Source organism: Aquarana catesbeiana, linkage group LG12, assembly GCF_042186555.1.
Source record: "Aquarana catesbeiana isolate 2022-GZ linkage group LG12, ASM4218655v1, whole genome shotgun sequence".
NCBI classification, from domain to species: Eukaryota; Metazoa; Chordata; class Amphibia; order Anura; family Ranidae; genus Aquarana; species Aquarana catesbeiana.
Window position 1 is genome coordinate 30,399,860 of NC_133335.1, and position 17,436 is coordinate 30,417,295.

The 17,436-nt window shown below is 44.6% G+C and overlaps 1 protein-coding gene across 2 annotated transcripts in view; it reads right to left on the minus strand.

Moving 5' to 3' along the window:
* The window catches only part of CDH4 (cadherin 4), a 1,105,063-nt gene that overhangs the window by 35,670 nt on the left and 1,051,957 nt on the right, over positions 1-17,436 (minus strand). For both annotated transcript variants that reach the window (XM_073607535.1, XM_073607534.1), the window contains 3 exons: positions 9,506-9,648; positions 4,953-5,186; positions 699-932 (listed from right to left, as the gene is read on the minus strand). In XM_073607535.1, coding sequence (XP_073463636.1) covers positions 699-932; positions 4,953-5,186; positions 9,506-9,648 — 611 coding nt within the window. The remainder of the gene's footprint in view (positions 1-698; positions 933-4,952; positions 5,187-9,505; positions 9,649-17,436) is intronic.

Genomic DNA, 17,436 nt, shown 5'->3' on the forward strand with positions numbered 1-17,436 from the left:
AACTAGTTTTCTTGATGGGTTACCTTTCAGGTAGTTTGTGTTGTATTAGGTGATAGTCATGTTGTCTATATGTACCATGAACACTTTCATCTAGTGTATTGGTTGGGCGTGATTTTCTTTTGCAGCCAATCTATATCATTTTCTTAGACCAGCATCTGGACTGGTTCCACCAATTGTCTTCTTCATGAACATGAGCATGTATCCTCACATACTGAAGAGCTGATCACCAAAGCTTCCATGTCCAACCACAATCTCCAGACAACTGCCGGGCCCTCAGAGATTTGTTTCAAATTCCAATCCATGAAATCAATAAAATTAACCATCAAGTGTGCAGAGTGATTTTTCTACTCGATTGGATGCCATTCGAATGAATAAGTGCTGGAGAACTTTGTTGATGTGACAGATGTGATCTGAAACCCAATCTGACCGTGTGTGACCAGCCTGAGGCTAGCATTACCCTACCTGCCACTTCTTATCTAATGTGCACATAGCTAGGAATTCTCAGAGACATCTAGGAATCCGGCTTATTCCTCTCGCATCTAAAGTAGCTAAACAATCCTGAATGTGTGCGACAGGAGGAAGTTCTCAGTTCTATAAGGCTTTGTAATGATGTTAGCAGGCTGTATAATAACACAACCTTGGATGGAGTTGAATGCAGAAAAATAAGTAATAAAGACCAAGTAAGATACTCTACTCACATAGCAGGATGATAATACAGATGAGGATGGCTATAATCGCTCCCGTCCCCAGTCGCGTTGCAGCCACGGCTCCGATTGTGGTACAATCTCCATTCTCGTCGCAGGGACAAACTTTCACTCTGATGATTGACGTGTTATAGAGAGGGGGGTTTCCTGAGTCCGTCACAATAATGGGAACTTCATACACTCCCGACTCCAAGTAACCAATCTGTAGACTCAGCCTTGCGTAATTTCCTGCAAAGACCACAAGGTGGTGCCATGACAAAACAAGTCACATTGAGTGAAAAGCCCCGTTTCCCCCCCCCCCATTGGTACCTGGTGTGAAATGTTTTCTATTATACTGAACTGCATAAAGGTTAATGAATCTTTTCTATGCACCATATAATTACAACTGCGATTCTTAGCCTTCTTCCGCTCTAACCCAAAGTATGCGTCCAAATCCATTTTGTGACCCGCAGTTCAGCTTTTAATTAAATACTTTTTTTTTTTACTGCTTAAGAGTGATCAGCGAATGAATTTTATCATTGCTAAAATGTATAATAGGTAACTTTTAGACATTAGAACAATGCGAAGCCTCATCCTCTAAGGACAGAACATGTCTTTTAAAACTTTAGTAAGTTAAAAACAATGGAAAAGTCTACTTGAAAGCAGAAAGTACAGAAGTCAGAAAGTCTCCTACAACTAGTGTTTTAGTTTAGGACGTTTGTTAATGGCGTGGATTATATATTTTGATTTCTTTCTCAGAGTTTTCATCATAATTCCGTTATCCTAAGAAAAATAACACAAAATAAGACATTTTCTATTGCCGGACATTCCAATTAGAGTAATATTAAAATCAGATGAATACTCTATTTTCCATAAAAAGCTGGGATGGGGGGGGGGGGACTTCACCCCACAAAAGGGTTCCCCATATCCCACCAAGTCCAAATTCTCTCTGAACAGGGATCTGCAAATACAAATTTTAGTTATGCCACCTGCAGGTGAAACGTTGGCATTGCAGTGCAGCTGCTTACATGGCCGTCTATGGGTGGTGGGGACCCCTCCAGGTTACCGAACACAGAGGTCCCAACCAAAAAGAACTCCAAATTCAGCTAACAGTGCCTTACATATTTACACAACCATACACGTGCAAATATACTGTAACTAAAAAAAGATGTATCTGCTGAGATCTGCCCACGTTCTGAATGTGCTTCTGAATGTGTAGTTGCCTTAGCAAACCTGACAACCACAATATTTATTTTTTCAGTATACTGATGTCCTCAATAGAAGAAAAGAAGAGAGTTATGTAAACTGTGGCACCTTCAGCATCTCATATGGGGGGGTTATTTACGAAAGGAAAATCCACTTTGCACTACAAGTGCAAAGTGCACTTGAAATTGCACTTGGAAGTGCAGTCGCTGTATATCTGAGGGGAAGATCTGAAATGAGGGGAAGCTCTGCTGATTTTATTATCCAATCATGTGCAAGCTAAAATGCTGTTTTTTATTTTCCTTGCATGTCCCCCTCAGATCTACAGTGCACTTTCAGTGCAATTTCAAGTGCACTTTGCACTTGCAGTGCAAAGTGGATTTGCTTTTAGTAAAAAAAACCCCATGGTGTTGCGAATATTATACTCCTACAAACACAGCACCATCTAGTGGCTGTAGGGGAGGAACAGGTCTCTCACTTTGGAAAGATGGCAAGGGAGTCAGCCCGGGTTCACACTATTGCGATGCGGGAACCAGTGCGATTCCAGTGCCGAATCCCGCATCGCATCTCTCCCGCAGGCAGTTCACACTGCCCTCTGCGAACCGCTGCGGGTGTCAATATAAAGGTTAATGACTCCCCCCCAGATCGGTTCACAGATCACAGAGCGAACTGTGAATTCAGACAGGAATCGGATTGCATGGGTCCCATATAAAACTGAACCTGAGTTCACGCATATGCAAACGCAGACATCGCATGTGATTCGCACTGCATTGCTGTGCCGATCACATGCAATGTCTATGTAGTGTAAATTTAGCCATACTGTTGTACGGTTAAACTCGCATTGGATTCGCACAAAAAAGGTGCAGGAACCTTTTTTACCCCTCACTGGATTTGGATCGCATGGGTCAGTTGAAAATAACATTTATTACAAAAACATACAAGGACAAATGCAATTGTCCTTGTATGTAAATTTTATTTTCAATTTATATCTTTGTTATGCCTATAAAGTCCATCATCTGCAAACCTACTCTTTAAAAATCCAGTTTATCGGGACGTGACATTTTATACTTAATTCCTGTATCCACAGTACCATTCTGTGGTGATACGATTTCTCTCCGGTCCTTCTCTCCTCTGCACTGTCCTCTCTCACTGCTATCTTCATGTTCTATTACAGGGTTTTTTCGCTCTTTTGCCAGGTCTTCTCTCTCTGTTCTTCTTCCAATGTTGACTCAACGCGTTCTCCCGCTGTAATGGTGAGTCCGCTGTGTGCAATGAATTATATTGGCATGGGGCGGGGCCACCCGATGAAGTTGGAGGCCACGTCCCTTGTGACGTCACCGCCCGGGGCATGATGGGGCGATGACGTCACAAGGAGTGTGGTCTCCAATTTACGTCATCGGGTGGCCCCGCCCCATGCCAATATAAGTCATTGCACACAGCGGACCCAGCATTACACCGGGAGATCACATCCAGTCAAAATCGGAAGAAGAACAGATGGAGAAGACCCAGACAAAGAGCGAGAAGACCCTGCAAAAGAGCAAGAAGATAGCTGAGAGAAAGGACAGCGGAGAGAGAGGAGAAGAACCGGAGAGAGGAGAAGGACCGGCAGAGGGAGAAGACGTCGCCAGAAGAGGGAGAAGAGCCGGAGCTGCCTTAATAATACTTTAAAAACCTGTGTAGTGTTTATTTAAGACACTTTTTTTTAGGTGAATGGGAAGGGGTACCATGTACCCCACACTTATTCACCTAGGGTGGGGGGCCGGAATCTTGCTAAAGGGGGCTTCCAGATTCCCATAAGTCCCCACCCACAGACCCTGACAACCACTGGGCAAGGGTTGATGGGAAGAGGCCCTTGCCCCAAAGCACCAACCCCCCCATGTTGAGGGCATGTGGCCTGGTATGGTCCAGGAGGGGGGAGCGCTCACTCCTTCCCCCCCTTTCCTGACCTGCCGGGTTGCGTGCTCGGATAAGGGTCTGGTATGGATCTTGGGGGGGAACCTCATGCTAAATTTTGGCGGGGTTCCCCTTCAAGATTCTCAGCACAAAAGTTGTACCGCAAGTCAGATCATCTAGATCCGACTTCTGGTGCGACTTCTATTCAAATCAATGGGCTTCCTTGGGAACCATTGATTTTGAAATGCCGGATGAGGCTTAATGCTGTGTATACGCGTTTAACACCTTTTACCGCCGTCTGGCATTTGTACAGCTCTAGTGCTGGAGCCTCAGAACACGCTGGTCCTGTTTTTTTTTTGGAGCTTAAAAAAGCGCATGCCACTTACAGCTCCTAAACGCCTTGGTGGGCATGAGGCCATAGGCTAACATAGAGAGGCGTTTTTGAGCTGTGAAAAGGCTCCTAAAAGCGGCTGTAAAAATGTCCGTGGGCATGAGGACTGACAGTTATTTTGTGTTTCTTCCATTTGCAAATAATCGTGCCAACTGTTGTCACCCTCTCGCTCTGCGATGGTCTTGTAGCCCATTCCAGCCTTGTGTAGGTCTACAATCTTGTCCCTGACATCCTTGGACGGATCTTTGGTCTTGGCCATGGTGGAGAGATTGGAATCTGTTTGATTGCTTCTGTGGACAGGTGTCTTTTATACAGGTAACAAGCTGAGATTAGGAGCACTCCCTTTAAGAGAGGGTTCCTAATCTCAGCTCGTTACCTGTATAGAAAACACCTGGGAGCCAGAAATCTTGCTGATTGATAGGGGATCAAATACTTTTTTCACTCATTAAAATGTAAATCAATTTATAACATTTTTGAAATGTGTTTTTCTGGATATTTTTGTTATTCTGTCTCTCACTGTTAAAATAAACCTACCATTGAAATTATTGACTGATCATGTCTTCGTCAGTGGGCAAACGTAAAAAATTAGCAGGGGTTCAAATACTTTTTTCCCCTTTACTGTGTATATATATGTGTATATATATATATATATATATATATATATATAAAATTACATACACACACATATATAAACATATATATATATATAGACAGAGCTTTCTGGAGCTCTTCTTTAACAGACAGATTTCACACAGCACCTTGGCCCATCCTCTTATTCCTACCATTGATCCTGGTAATGGTCCAGTTCCTCCTAATGGTGGAGGGCACGGTTGGCAGTTCAAACACAAATGGGTCTCCGCTGGGTTTTCGGTCCACGTCAGTGGCAGTAATGTTGATGCCGTTTGAATTAAGCCTCTCGCAGATCTGGGCCTCTTTGGGAACCAGCTCAGGAGCGTTGTCATTAATGTCAATCAGCTGGATCTGCAATGTTCCAGTGCCACTGGCAGGGGGCACTCCTGTGGGGGGGGGGGAAACATGAAGGTCATTCTGTTTTGCTTTTTCCTTATTATGAAACTTCTAATAATTTCTGCATAAATAAAGATATAAAGCACTCTTTGTCTAATAAAACAAGCTATATATTTGTTTTTTAAATAAGGAAGTGCTAAAAATACTGAATGGTGTAAACTCCCTTATGTACATTTTCAAAGGAACATATTAATGTTCTAAAATTGCAGTAAAGGAAACAAAATCAAATAAGAGATTGCCTTTTGAGTTTAATGGTTGCTTAATACCCTGGGGTGAGATTTTGTCTCTTTTTTTTCACAGCATAGCACAAGGCAGTCTGCCTTCTGTGGTTTTTAGTTTTCCATACCTTGTGTGAAGAAAGTTATACTCAATCAAGTCCCCATCCAGGCCCCTTGCTGGTGCTGTTTATAGGTGCTGGGAACCACTAGTCCAGCGCTGCCGATGGTCCCTCGCCGGCCGTCCCCTATGCAATTACATCACTACTCTTATGGCTCGTACACACGATCGCACATTCCGACAACAAAATCCATGTTTTTTTTCCGAAGGATGTTGGCTTAAACTTGTCTTGCATACACACGGTCACACAAATGTTGTTGGAAATTCCGAACGTCAAGAGCGCGGTGACGTACAACACGTACGGCAAGACGATAAAAATTAAGTTCAATAGCCAGTGCGGCTCTTCTGCTTGATTCCGAGCATGCATGGAATTTTGTGCGTCGGAATTGTGTACACACGCTCGGAATTTCCGACAACGGGTTTTGTTGTCGGAAAATTCGAGATCCAGATCTCAAATTTTGTTTGTCGGAAATTCCGACGGAAAAAATGTCAGATGGAGCCTACACACGGTCGGAAATTTCCGACGACAAGCTCCCATCGAACATTTGTTGTCGGAAATTCCGACCGTGTGTACGCGGCATTAGGATCCTGAGTGGACCCCACCAATAGAACGTATCCATATCACCCGGGCAGTGATGGGGACACCTGAAGAAGAAAACAAAGGAAAAGAGAAGATTCGGCATTGGAGGATCACATGACCATAGTAAGTGAAATGGGCATTTAATTTATTTTTTGGGGGGATAGAGATGGGCAATAAGAGCAGACACACAACTTTCTCATCAGAGATTTAAGATTACCTTTATTAGCTAGAAAGGTCTCTGCTGTGCCCTTCCTGACTTAGCTTCACTTTGTTCCCGGGGAATGACTTCATGACAGTGGAATGGCAGTTCTCATGGCTTAGCCATGAAGTCAGTCTGGAAAGGCACACCTTAGTATCTAATTGGTGAAATTAAATCAGAAGGGGCTCAGAAGAGGCATTTTTAGTTAATAATGGTCATAGCTTATTGGTGGCTGACCTTCCAGCAGAATTCCAGGTAATTAAAAAAAAAAAAAAAAAACAGCTCTGTCCCGCCTCCCTGCACTTTTTTTTTTAAATTCTTGTTATACAGTTTATCTTAAATCCAGGAGTTCTTTGGCTGGTCATGTGATGGCCTGGGGGTCCTCCTCTCTGGCAGCGTTGGTCAACGTTCTGTATTGCAGAGAATGCCACTCTCTGCTGTTTTGTGCTCTGAGCCCAGGCTAGGGTGGTGACGCACCCCCAACAATTATGTCCATGGCAGTCTAGGCACATCGGAAGTGGTTGATATGACAATGGCTGCCATTCAACCAGGATGAGGACCGGTGGAGAGCAGTTTCTGCAGGGAGCAGCTCTAAGGACATAGCAAGTGCTATAAATTTTAAAGTGCTGGGCTACTCATTAACTTTTTTTTATTGTTTAATATTTTATTTTTTTTAAATATTAAAATGATGTGTTGTTCTGCCCTAAGTATAACTTTTGCTTTTAATAAGCTTCAGTTTAAATATATTCCTCTCATTCACTCATCAGACATTCCGGATACACTGGAGGTGTCATTTGCACTTTCCGACACAAGAAGCTCTAGCCTGTAACCTTGGCATGTCCCCCATCCCCCTCTTTTCCTGATTCTTGCCCTCCTGCTCCACAGCCAAGAGGTCCAAGGCCTGCGGAAAGCCCCAGGATTATGAATATGAGGAAGCATTGATTACTTGTTACTTAGTAACCAAAAGATGTCTATACACACAAAACAATGAGGCCTTGTCTATATATGAATAAATACCAGACAGAAATGGCCAGCAGTTGCCTTTAAGCAATAACAGCCATAAGCCCTCTTCCCAGCATTCAGTCCTTCGTATTATCAGCATCACCCATTCAGTACGGCTGCTTTAACCATAACAGTGTGACCACATTGTCTGAGCCTGTTGTTATTAATCTATACACACTCCTGATATTGCTTGTATTCTTGTGTTTAGCATCCCTCCTCCAGTGCCTTTAGATTGTCAGGACCTGCTATGAACAAAACATCTAGAGAAGAACAGACTTGAGTTTGCAGCACTCACACAGCTCTCCACTTCCTCTCACAATACAGTCATACCTACTATATACTGTATGTACTATACAGCATGGCTTTGTTATAATTCTCACTTCCAGTGATAAGCAAGAAAAGCAACAGAACAAGTGCCAACATTTCCTGGAATCTTCAATTCGTCCTTCACAGATGCTGGTCACTTGACCAAACACTTCAGCCCGAAGCGGCTTTCTTACTATGATTGAAGGTGGAGGTTATTATTGGAACCTTGGGTTGTAAGTCTGATTTACTTAGCCAGTGTCTTTTTTGCAAGACACTAATATAGACACACCTTTTTGGTAGAAGCTCTGCCTTTAGCTAAATTACTTCCAACTCTCAGGTCACCTAAGCTAAGCTACACTAACCCCGGACCCCAGCTGCCTAAATTCCTTGGTTTTACTTCTTCCAGCTTTTTCAGCATATCCAACATATATTCAGTGCTGGCCACTGAGTCCATATTGCTATGAATGTGGTCATATATCAAGAATGGATATCCTCAGTATATAGCTCCATTCAAGTCAATGGGGACTCGGCCAGCATTGAAGAGATGTGTCAAACACAAGGCCTATGGGCCGAATCTTTTTCATGTGGATCTCGCAGCCCCCCCTTTTTTCAGCAGGAATGTGGCCACCACCTTTGGCTCTTGCCCTCTGCTCCCTGCTCATCACTGTCAGTGAGAGACAGGTGGAGCTGCCTACACTTCCGGGAGGTACTAAAGCCAGGCCAGGTATGTGAGATGTGGGGAAGCTTTGGGGGGGGGGGGGGGGGGGTGAGGGCTATGGAGGGAGAGTTGTGCAAAGGTGGGGGATGGAGGAGAAAGGTGCAGAGGTCAGAGCTTAGGAGTTGTAAAATGCAGAGGTCAGAGCAGTGGAAGTGAGATGTGGACAGCCTGTGTGAGAGCTGAACCCTGCACACCATGCATATTGCACCCCTAAACCCTACACTCTGTATGTAGTGCACCCCTCAACCTGACACTCTGTATGTAGTGCACTCCTCAAACTGACACTCTGTATGTAGCGTACTCCTCAACCTGACACTCTGTATGTAGCGTACTGCTCAGCCCTACACTCTGTATGTAGCGAACTCCTCAGCCCTACACTCTGTATGTAGCGCACTCCTCAGCCCTACACTCTGTATGTAGCGCACTCCTCAGCCCTACACTCTGTATGTAGCGCACTCCTCAGCCCTACACTCTGTATGTAGCGCACTCCTCAGCCCTACACTCTGTATGTAGCGCACTCCTTAACCCTTCACTCTGTAAACAGTGCACCCCTTTACTCTGCATTCTGTGCATAGGACACCCCTGAAACTGCACTCAGCACATAGAGCACCCCTGGACTATGTTTACTATGTACATAGCACACTACTGAACTCTGCACATAATGTACACCTGGTATTCACTGCCCTTTGAAGATCATCCCACTGTTATTGCAATGTGGCCACACCTACTGTTCGATGCAGTTCAGCGGGAGGGGGATAGGGGGCTGGTGTTCCTGCACCTATTCTCCGAGGAAAAATTTATAAGGTCTCACAGATACGACCTGCGATGAGATTGAACTTGACACCTCTGGTCTTAACATTTACTGGAGGGAAAGAAAAGTACAAGCTATACAGTCTAAGAACTGACTTGGACTGTCACCTTTTTGGTGGTATAAGGGTTTTATTAACACTTGCAAACATGTTTAATAACGTGGTAAAAAATGATGATGATCTGCAAAGTACTCTAATATACAGCAGGCATTCATCTGAGTTTACTGAAGTCAGACCAGGGAACAATGAAATTATCATTGCTTTCTGCACCACCTTATTCGAGAAGCATGACTGCATCTACAACCTCCATATAAATCTCAATCATGTGATTGGGTTTGTTTGGTGGTCTGATCACTCACCGTTGTCTGTGGCTAGGAATTTGGCTTCATAAATGTCATCTTTCACAAAGGGCGATTCACGGTCAAGCACAGCGGTAGTAAACACTTGCCCATTTGTGGCGTTGATGGCGAGCCAGTTTGCTGGGTCGTACAGCTTAGAGTACCTACAGGAGATAAAATACAAGGGATGACCTGTGGTGACTGTATACTTCCTCCTCCTGTTACTACTGTAAACCTAAAGGCTCCACTTTTAAACAGCTTTGGCTGCCAAACGAGAGTTGTGTTTTCTTCTGCTCTGTGCCTCAGGACAGACATTGGTCAATGCAAAGTGGCTTTTCACCTGCTACAATTGAATTTGAGCCTGCCTGGACTCAGCCCAAGATTTTTAAACACAGGGACGGAGCCAGCCGAGGCCGCTCGGCTCTTAAAACTTCAGACGTCTTCTGCTCTCACAGCCTCCCAAACTCATTAAGAGAAGTCTTGGTTACTGATGGAACCAATTTTCTTCTAAGATTGACCTGAGTGTGTACATTTAAATCTTGAGTTTCAGCATCGATAAGCTTGGGGCACTTATTGTATAGTTCATCGTGCCTCCCAAGGTGGAAACGAAAAACAACACAACAGGGGACAGCAAGCTCAGACTCTATTCATCAAAGCTCTGTTTTACGCTTTGTATGGATTTCAAACTCTGCTTCTCTTTATTGCCTTAAAGGACACATCCAGCCATGCTGAAAGCCATGCTTAAAGGACATGTCCAGCCTTACGTGAATAAAGACAGGTAATAAAGTACTATCTTACCTTCCAAGCAATTTGTAGAACAAAGCGCACATGCTTATGATTCTCCCATGGCTGCTGTAGCTATGTAACATTGCTCGCTTGAAAAGCTCTTGAGGAAACGTGTCACAACTGACCTTTCCTTGTGTGCTGATCCTTTAACCCTCAACACTTAAAGCAGAACTTCACTCTCTTAGCCAACACTGACTTGTAATTTGTAATCCTTATGTTGCTAGCATCAGTAAATAGATAGAAAAGTATATTATATTTGCTAGTATAAAACTTTTTTTTACACTGCTTCAGTCATACCTCCTAACTTTTTGAGATGGGAATGAGGGACACCTATCAGCAAAAGTATGCAGGTATAGGACACACCCCTTATCACGCCCCCTTAAAGGAGAATTGTACAAAAAAAACAAGATTGGTTAAACCCACAAGTGCTTTTTTTTACCACTACTATTCCTTTATATTGGCTTTTGGAATTTACAAATGCAGCAATTTAGAAATCAGATGAAAGGTTTAGCACTGGAAAACACTTTTTGATAGATAAAAAGTGCATTTTTTATACAACTATATAGATCAGACCAAAATGAGGGAGAAATGAGGAGGAATAAGGGGCAGAAGGACATTGTTCCAAATCAGGGACAGTCCCTTATCCCCAGATTCCAGGAAGTAAATGCTACATAAATCATCTGTCCTTACTCAAAATGGCCACAATCAGAAATGCTACAGGGGGTTTTTCAAAGTGATTTCTCAGCAAAATGAAGCATGGAGACCTGGATGGATGGGGGAGCTTGCTTTAAATGTTAAAGTGTAAGTAAACCCTCCTATTGTTTTCAGCCAAGGAAGCTGCCATCTTTGCCTCAGTTTAATCTACAACTGCCATGATGCTGCACATGTGATCAGTTATGACACCAGCCATTGGATGATTTGATAATTTGGTTGAGAGCACAACCGATGGGAGTGTTACATTTCCGGCACGTACCACAAATTAAACTGTTTTATGGATAGGTTTACTTCCGCTTAAAAAAATTAATTAAATAGCGTTTTTGGTACTCAGATGCATCTCATACTAGCACATTATGAAATACTCACCTTGGAACAAAGCCCTCCAGCGCTGTACTGTTACCGCTGAGAGGGCTGACATCTTTCCCCTGTCTTTCTTCCGGGTTTGCACGTTCCGGCTATGTGATCGGCCAGAGCCATGATGACATCACTCCCTGTGCGCCCTTGATTCAGGCATGAAGCTTTGAAGGTCTGCAAAAGGTATGCCGGACCTTCAGAGTGCATGCGCCGGTGATGTAACTGGCTGCATCCAGGGTGAATATCTCCTAAACGATGCACATTTAGAAGATCTGCATTTCACCTACAGGTAAGCCTTATTATAGGCTTACCTGTAGGTAAAAATGACCATGCAGAGTTTACTACAGATTTAAGAACATTCTAACTCACCAGACAATGTCTGCAGCAAGTAGGTCAAGTAAGTCAAGGTAAGGTAAGAACACCCCCCTTCTTTGATCTAATAAAAAAAAAAAAAAAAAAAACTTTGAACTGTGATGTGTAGGGGGTTCATATACAACAGGTACATCTAATGCCCTGTACACACGATCGGACATTCCGACAACAAAATCCATGGATTTTTTCCGACGGATGTTGGCTCAAACTTGTCTTGCATTCACACAAATCCTGTCGGAAATTCTAAATGTCAAGAATGCGGTGACGTACAACACGTACGATGAGCCGAGAAAAATGAAGTTCAATAGCCAGTGCGGCTCTTCTGCTTGATTCTGAGCATGCCTGGAACTTTGTGCGTCGGAATTGTGTACACACGATCGGAATTTCCGACAACGGATTTTGTTGTCGGAAAATTTGAGATCCAGATCTGAAATTTTGTGTGACGGAAATTCCGATGGAAAATGTCTGATGGAGCCTACACACAGTCGAAATTTCCGACAACAAGCTCCCATCGAACATTTTCCATCGTAAAATCTGACTGTGTGTACGGGGCATAAGGTTGTAAGAGTGGGGTACCTAAGATTTTGGAGATCAGCAGCTGCTTATATACGTTGAGAGCTTGATCAGTACTCACTCAGTCTTGATCAGAACACTGGGAACTGGCACTGGGGTTGATTTACAAAAAATGGAAAGTGCAAAATCTGGTGCAGCTGTGCCTGGTAGCCAATCAGCCTCTAACTTCCTTTGTGTCACTTACTACTGAACCCCTGAACTCTGTGTCCCTTTAAGCCAAAGCCAGTATTTGGCGCACTCAATCACAAAAATCACACCCAACCACTTTTTCTCAGCTGCTGGGGCCCAACTTATGATCTGCACACAGGCCCGCTGCTTTCAGAAAATCCCCCTGACTTCAGCTCATCATTGTGCATGCATTCCAGATGCTATATGACATCACTTACATCCCATACATCACATAGACGCACATGGGCTGGATGCGAGCGTTGGATCAGCAGGACGAGTGTGCCAGGAAAGGTAGATGTGTCTCATCTCTACTTCCTTTCACCACTCTGCATATCACACATATCATAGATGAGCAGGAGGGTGCAGCGGTGGGAAAAATGGGCAGGAGGGGTTCAGAGGTGGGACAGATGTGCAGGGAGGTACAGTGGTGGAAGAGATGAGAAGGGGGTTCAGCGGTGGGACAGAGGAGCAGGGGGTACAGTGTTGGGGCAGATGAGAAGGGGGTTCAGTGGTGGTATAGAAAAGCAGGGGGTAGAGCAGTGGGGCAGATGTGAAAGGAGGTGTATTGGTGGGGCAGATGAGCAGGGGGTTACAGTGGTGTGGCAGGAGAGCAGGGGGAACAGAGGTGGGGCAGAAGAGCAGGGGGGTACAGAGGTGACACAGGTGTGCAGGAGGTACATTGGTGGGGCAGATGAGAAAGCGGGTTACAGTGGGGGGCAGATGAGCAGATGGGTTCAGTGTTAGGACAAATGTAATTCAGTAGTGAGACAGAAGAGCATGGGGATACGGCGGTGGAGCAGATGTGCAGGGAGTTGGTGGGGCAGATGAGAAAAAGGGGTACATTGATGGGGCAGATGAGCAGGGGTGTTGCAGTGGTGGGGCAGATGTGCAGGAGGTACAGTGGTGGGAGGGATGAGAAGGGGGTTCAGCGGTAGGACAGAAAAGCAGGGGGTACAGTGAAGGGGCAGATGAGCAGGAGGGTTCAGTGTTGGGGCAGAGGAGAAAGTAGGTACATTGGTGGGGCAGAAGAGCAGGGGGGTACAGTAGTGGGACAGATGTGCAGGAGGTACAGTGGTGGGGCAGATGAGAAAGGAGGTTACAGTGGTGGCGCAGATGAGCAGATAAGTTCAGTGTTAGGACAGATCAGAAGCGGTGAGACAGAAGAGCATGGGGGTACGGCGGTGGAGCAGATGTGCAGGGAGGTACAGTGGTGGGGCAGATGAGAAAGGAGGAACATTGGTGGGGCAGATGAGCAGGGAGTTACAGTGGTGGGACAGAAAAGCAGGGTGGTACAGTGGTGGGACAGAAATGCAAGGTGGTACAGTGGTGGGGCAGATGTACAGGGGGTTACAGAGGTGGGGCAGATGTGCAGGAGGTTACAGTGGTGGGGCATATGAGAAAGGGGGTACATTGGTGGGGCAGATGAGCAGGGGGTTACAGTGGTGTGACAGAAGAGCAGGGTGGTACAGTGGTGGGACAGAAGAGCATGGTGGTACAGTGGTGGGGCAGATGCACAGGAGGTTACAGTGGTGGGACAGATGAGTAGGGGGGTACAGAGGTGGGGCAGATGTGCAGGGGGTTACAAAGGTGGGGCAGATGAGAAAGGGGTGCATTGGTGGGGCAGATGTACAGGAGGTTACAGTGGTGGGGCAGATGAGTGGTGGGTTACAGTGGTGGGGCAGATGAGCAGGGATGTACAGTGGTGGGGCAGATGAGCAGGGATGTACAGTGATCTGAGGTGTGAAGGTGCATGAATTGGGGCTGATCTGAGGCGAGAGTGCAGGGTGTTAACGTCTCACTACTAAAGTAGTTTACAGCATTTACTTTATAAAAAATCCTTTTCATGATTGAGAGTGTGCAGTTGACATTTTTTGGTTATAAAATCGGCACGCTCAATTTCTTTGAAAACATTTTTCGGCACACTGTGCTCAAAAGGTTGCCTACCCCTGACTTAAATGGTGGCACATTTATAAAATGTCACATATTTAAAATGCACAGCTCTTTTACAAAACGCGTTGCCCTGCTTGATATAATATGGCAAGATGCTAGGCCAACAGAATATTGGCATGCATTAAAAAGGGGATTCACTCCAGAGATAAAACGATAATTCTCCCACTCTACAAGACTCTGGTCCGGCCTCACCTGGAGTATGCCGTCCAGTTCTGGGCACCAGTCCTCAGGAAGGATGTACTAGAACTGGAGGGAGTCCAGAGAAGGGCAACAAAGCTAATAAAGGGACTAGAGGATCTTAGCTATGGGGAAAGACTACAGGGATTGAACTTATTCTCTCTAGAGAGGAGACGCTTGAGAGGGGAAATAATATCAATGTACAAATACCTTACTGGTGACCCGAGCATAGGGAAAAAAAATTTCATTGAAAAGGAATTTAAAAAGACACGCAGCCATTCACTGAAATTAGAAGAGAAGCGGTTTAACCTTAAACTACGTAGAGGGTTCTTTACTGTCAGAGCAGCAAGCATGTGGAATTCCCTTCCACAGGCAGTGGTATCAGCAGGGAGTGTCGATAGTTTCAAAAAACTATTAGATGGGCACCTGAACGATCACAACATACAGGGGTATATAATGTACTATTGACATAAACACAAGCACACTCACACACCACAGGTTGAACTGGATGGACTGGTGACTTTTTTCAACCTCACCAACTATGTAACTATGTACAACCACTGACTGTTTTAGAGAAGCAGTGCCAGGACCTGGACATGTAGAAAGTGTCCTTTGACACTTTGAAAGGGTGTGCTGTAGTAAAATGGTGGGAAAGACAAGACATTTTTATATATCTGACTTTAAAGAGCTACCTTCACTTTAAAAGTAGGACAGGTACACTTAACTGCTGCAAGGAAAATATTTCAAATGTCTCAATTTTTTTCGACCAAACCTAAATAGCCTCCGAGCCATCAGTCTTCCCTACAGCAAACAATAAGATATAAAAAAAAAGAGAAGGAGGGGGGGGGGGGCAAGGGTCTGCAACCTTAAAAATAACAGCCACAGGGAGAGAAAAACACCTTGTGACAGTTTTAGAGCTAGAACCTGGAACAAATGCGAAGAAACTGGCTCGTTAACTGAGAACGTCTTTGTAAAGGCATCATTATATGGACAGAATGGACAGTAAGCGGAGCCTCTATGAGTCAATATAATCATCTTCTCTGTCAACCGACCAGGCCCCCAAGTGAAGGACCTGAGCCACATAATGATTGTAAAAATGTCACGAGTGAAGTGTGGGTAATTGGGCTCGCACCAGCTGGACACTATCCTTTTTCTTCCTCATAATGAAAAAAATTAAAAAGCTAAAAGTACGGCAAAATCCTAAGACGGAAATCAATATACCGTCCCAATCTTCCTGTAGGTGACCCCTTTCGTCACCTTTCTCTCCTTGGAGACAATATTACACCAGAACAACTGGGGGATACTTAGGCTGACCACATCTCTCCCTGACACAATTTAACAATGTTCCCAAATCAGTAACATTGGTCTCACAAGCTGCTCGGAGATATCGCACTGACAGAAAGGTCATCACTTTGAAGGCCCAGAGGATGTCATTAGAGCAATGCGGCGCTGGGACATTGTCCGCTAATAGATTTAATAACGTGTGCAGAGCAGTTGGCCTGTGACCTTTCTAGAATTGCTCAGGTTAAGTTGTAGCATTAAAGACTTTGTGGACGGTGTGTGGATCTGAGAGATGGCCATGCTGATATCAGATTGATGTGTTCCTCTGAATTGGGCTATCGCAACTGAGTATTGTAAGCAATTCAATTGACTTGAGCATCACTTGTGAGAATTCCGATGTTCAGGGTTTGGCAATATTACACAAGAAGAGTTGGAGAACAAAAACTGCAGTGTGTCCTAGAAATTTGGATGAACACGGGCCAAACTCCCATTGGCCACAATTCTCTGGGACAGATTTTTCCATGTATAGCGGGTGTAAATTACTACTATAAAACACTAAACAAGCAAAATTAGCGAGTATGGGAGTAAGGGAGCGAAAGGACAAATCTGACTGATTGCCATGGACTGCATAGATTCTTCCAGCAAATGAATTTCTTAAAAAGAGCAGGAGCCATCCTAATAAAAGGGCATTTCCCCAAGGCAACTAATGCCTCGTTTCCACTGAGCGGATCGGTTCGGTACGGTACGCTATTTTGGGTGTTTCCATCATGAAAGCGGCCCATACAACCGAACCATTCCATTCAGGGTCCTGCTTCAGATGTGGGGCCATAGAAAATGGAACGGTTCGGTTAGGGCGGAGCTACGATACATTACACTGATTGGTGGACATGTGACGCCATGACGGCATTTTTTCTAAACCCACGTATGGCCCCTGTCGGTCTGACTTGCAGTGGAAATGCTCGCCTGAATAGGCCGGACCATTCCAGGCCTTCCAAACCGATCCGACCCGAACCGATCCGCTCGGTGGAAACGAGGCACTTGTGGCCTTGTCGGTGATGTTGCCTGATATCTAAAGTTCTATAATTACTGATATCTCAACTCCTTCAGGAAAACTGATAATTATTTTACTGAAAGAAGCCCAGGAGGATCAATGTTCCTTGGCAATCCTAGTTGGAGAACACACAGAAATAGTGAGAACATACCTCTGTTCTTAGTATGTGAATAAAGAACCATCTCCATTGGTTCATAGCAAATCATCAAAATTCTCGATTTTATTCCCCAGATTGTTATGTGTAAGTGGTAAAGGGTTCCAGGTGGTGACAAAACTTGCTTGCCCTCTCCTTTCTCACACACATTCCTATTGGCCAATGAAGCAGCCTATCACTGTGATAAAAAAAATTGAAATGTCGGTAGGCGGACAAGTTACGACACTTTCTGGAAGTGTCAAAGTTTTGCCCTTTACGTCGTTACGTGGCCCCTCTCTCTGCAGAATTTAGTACCTGTCCACTGATAGAAAAAGTGGTGCTCAACAGAGAGAAATGGCCAAATGCATTATACATACTAGTAGGAGAAAC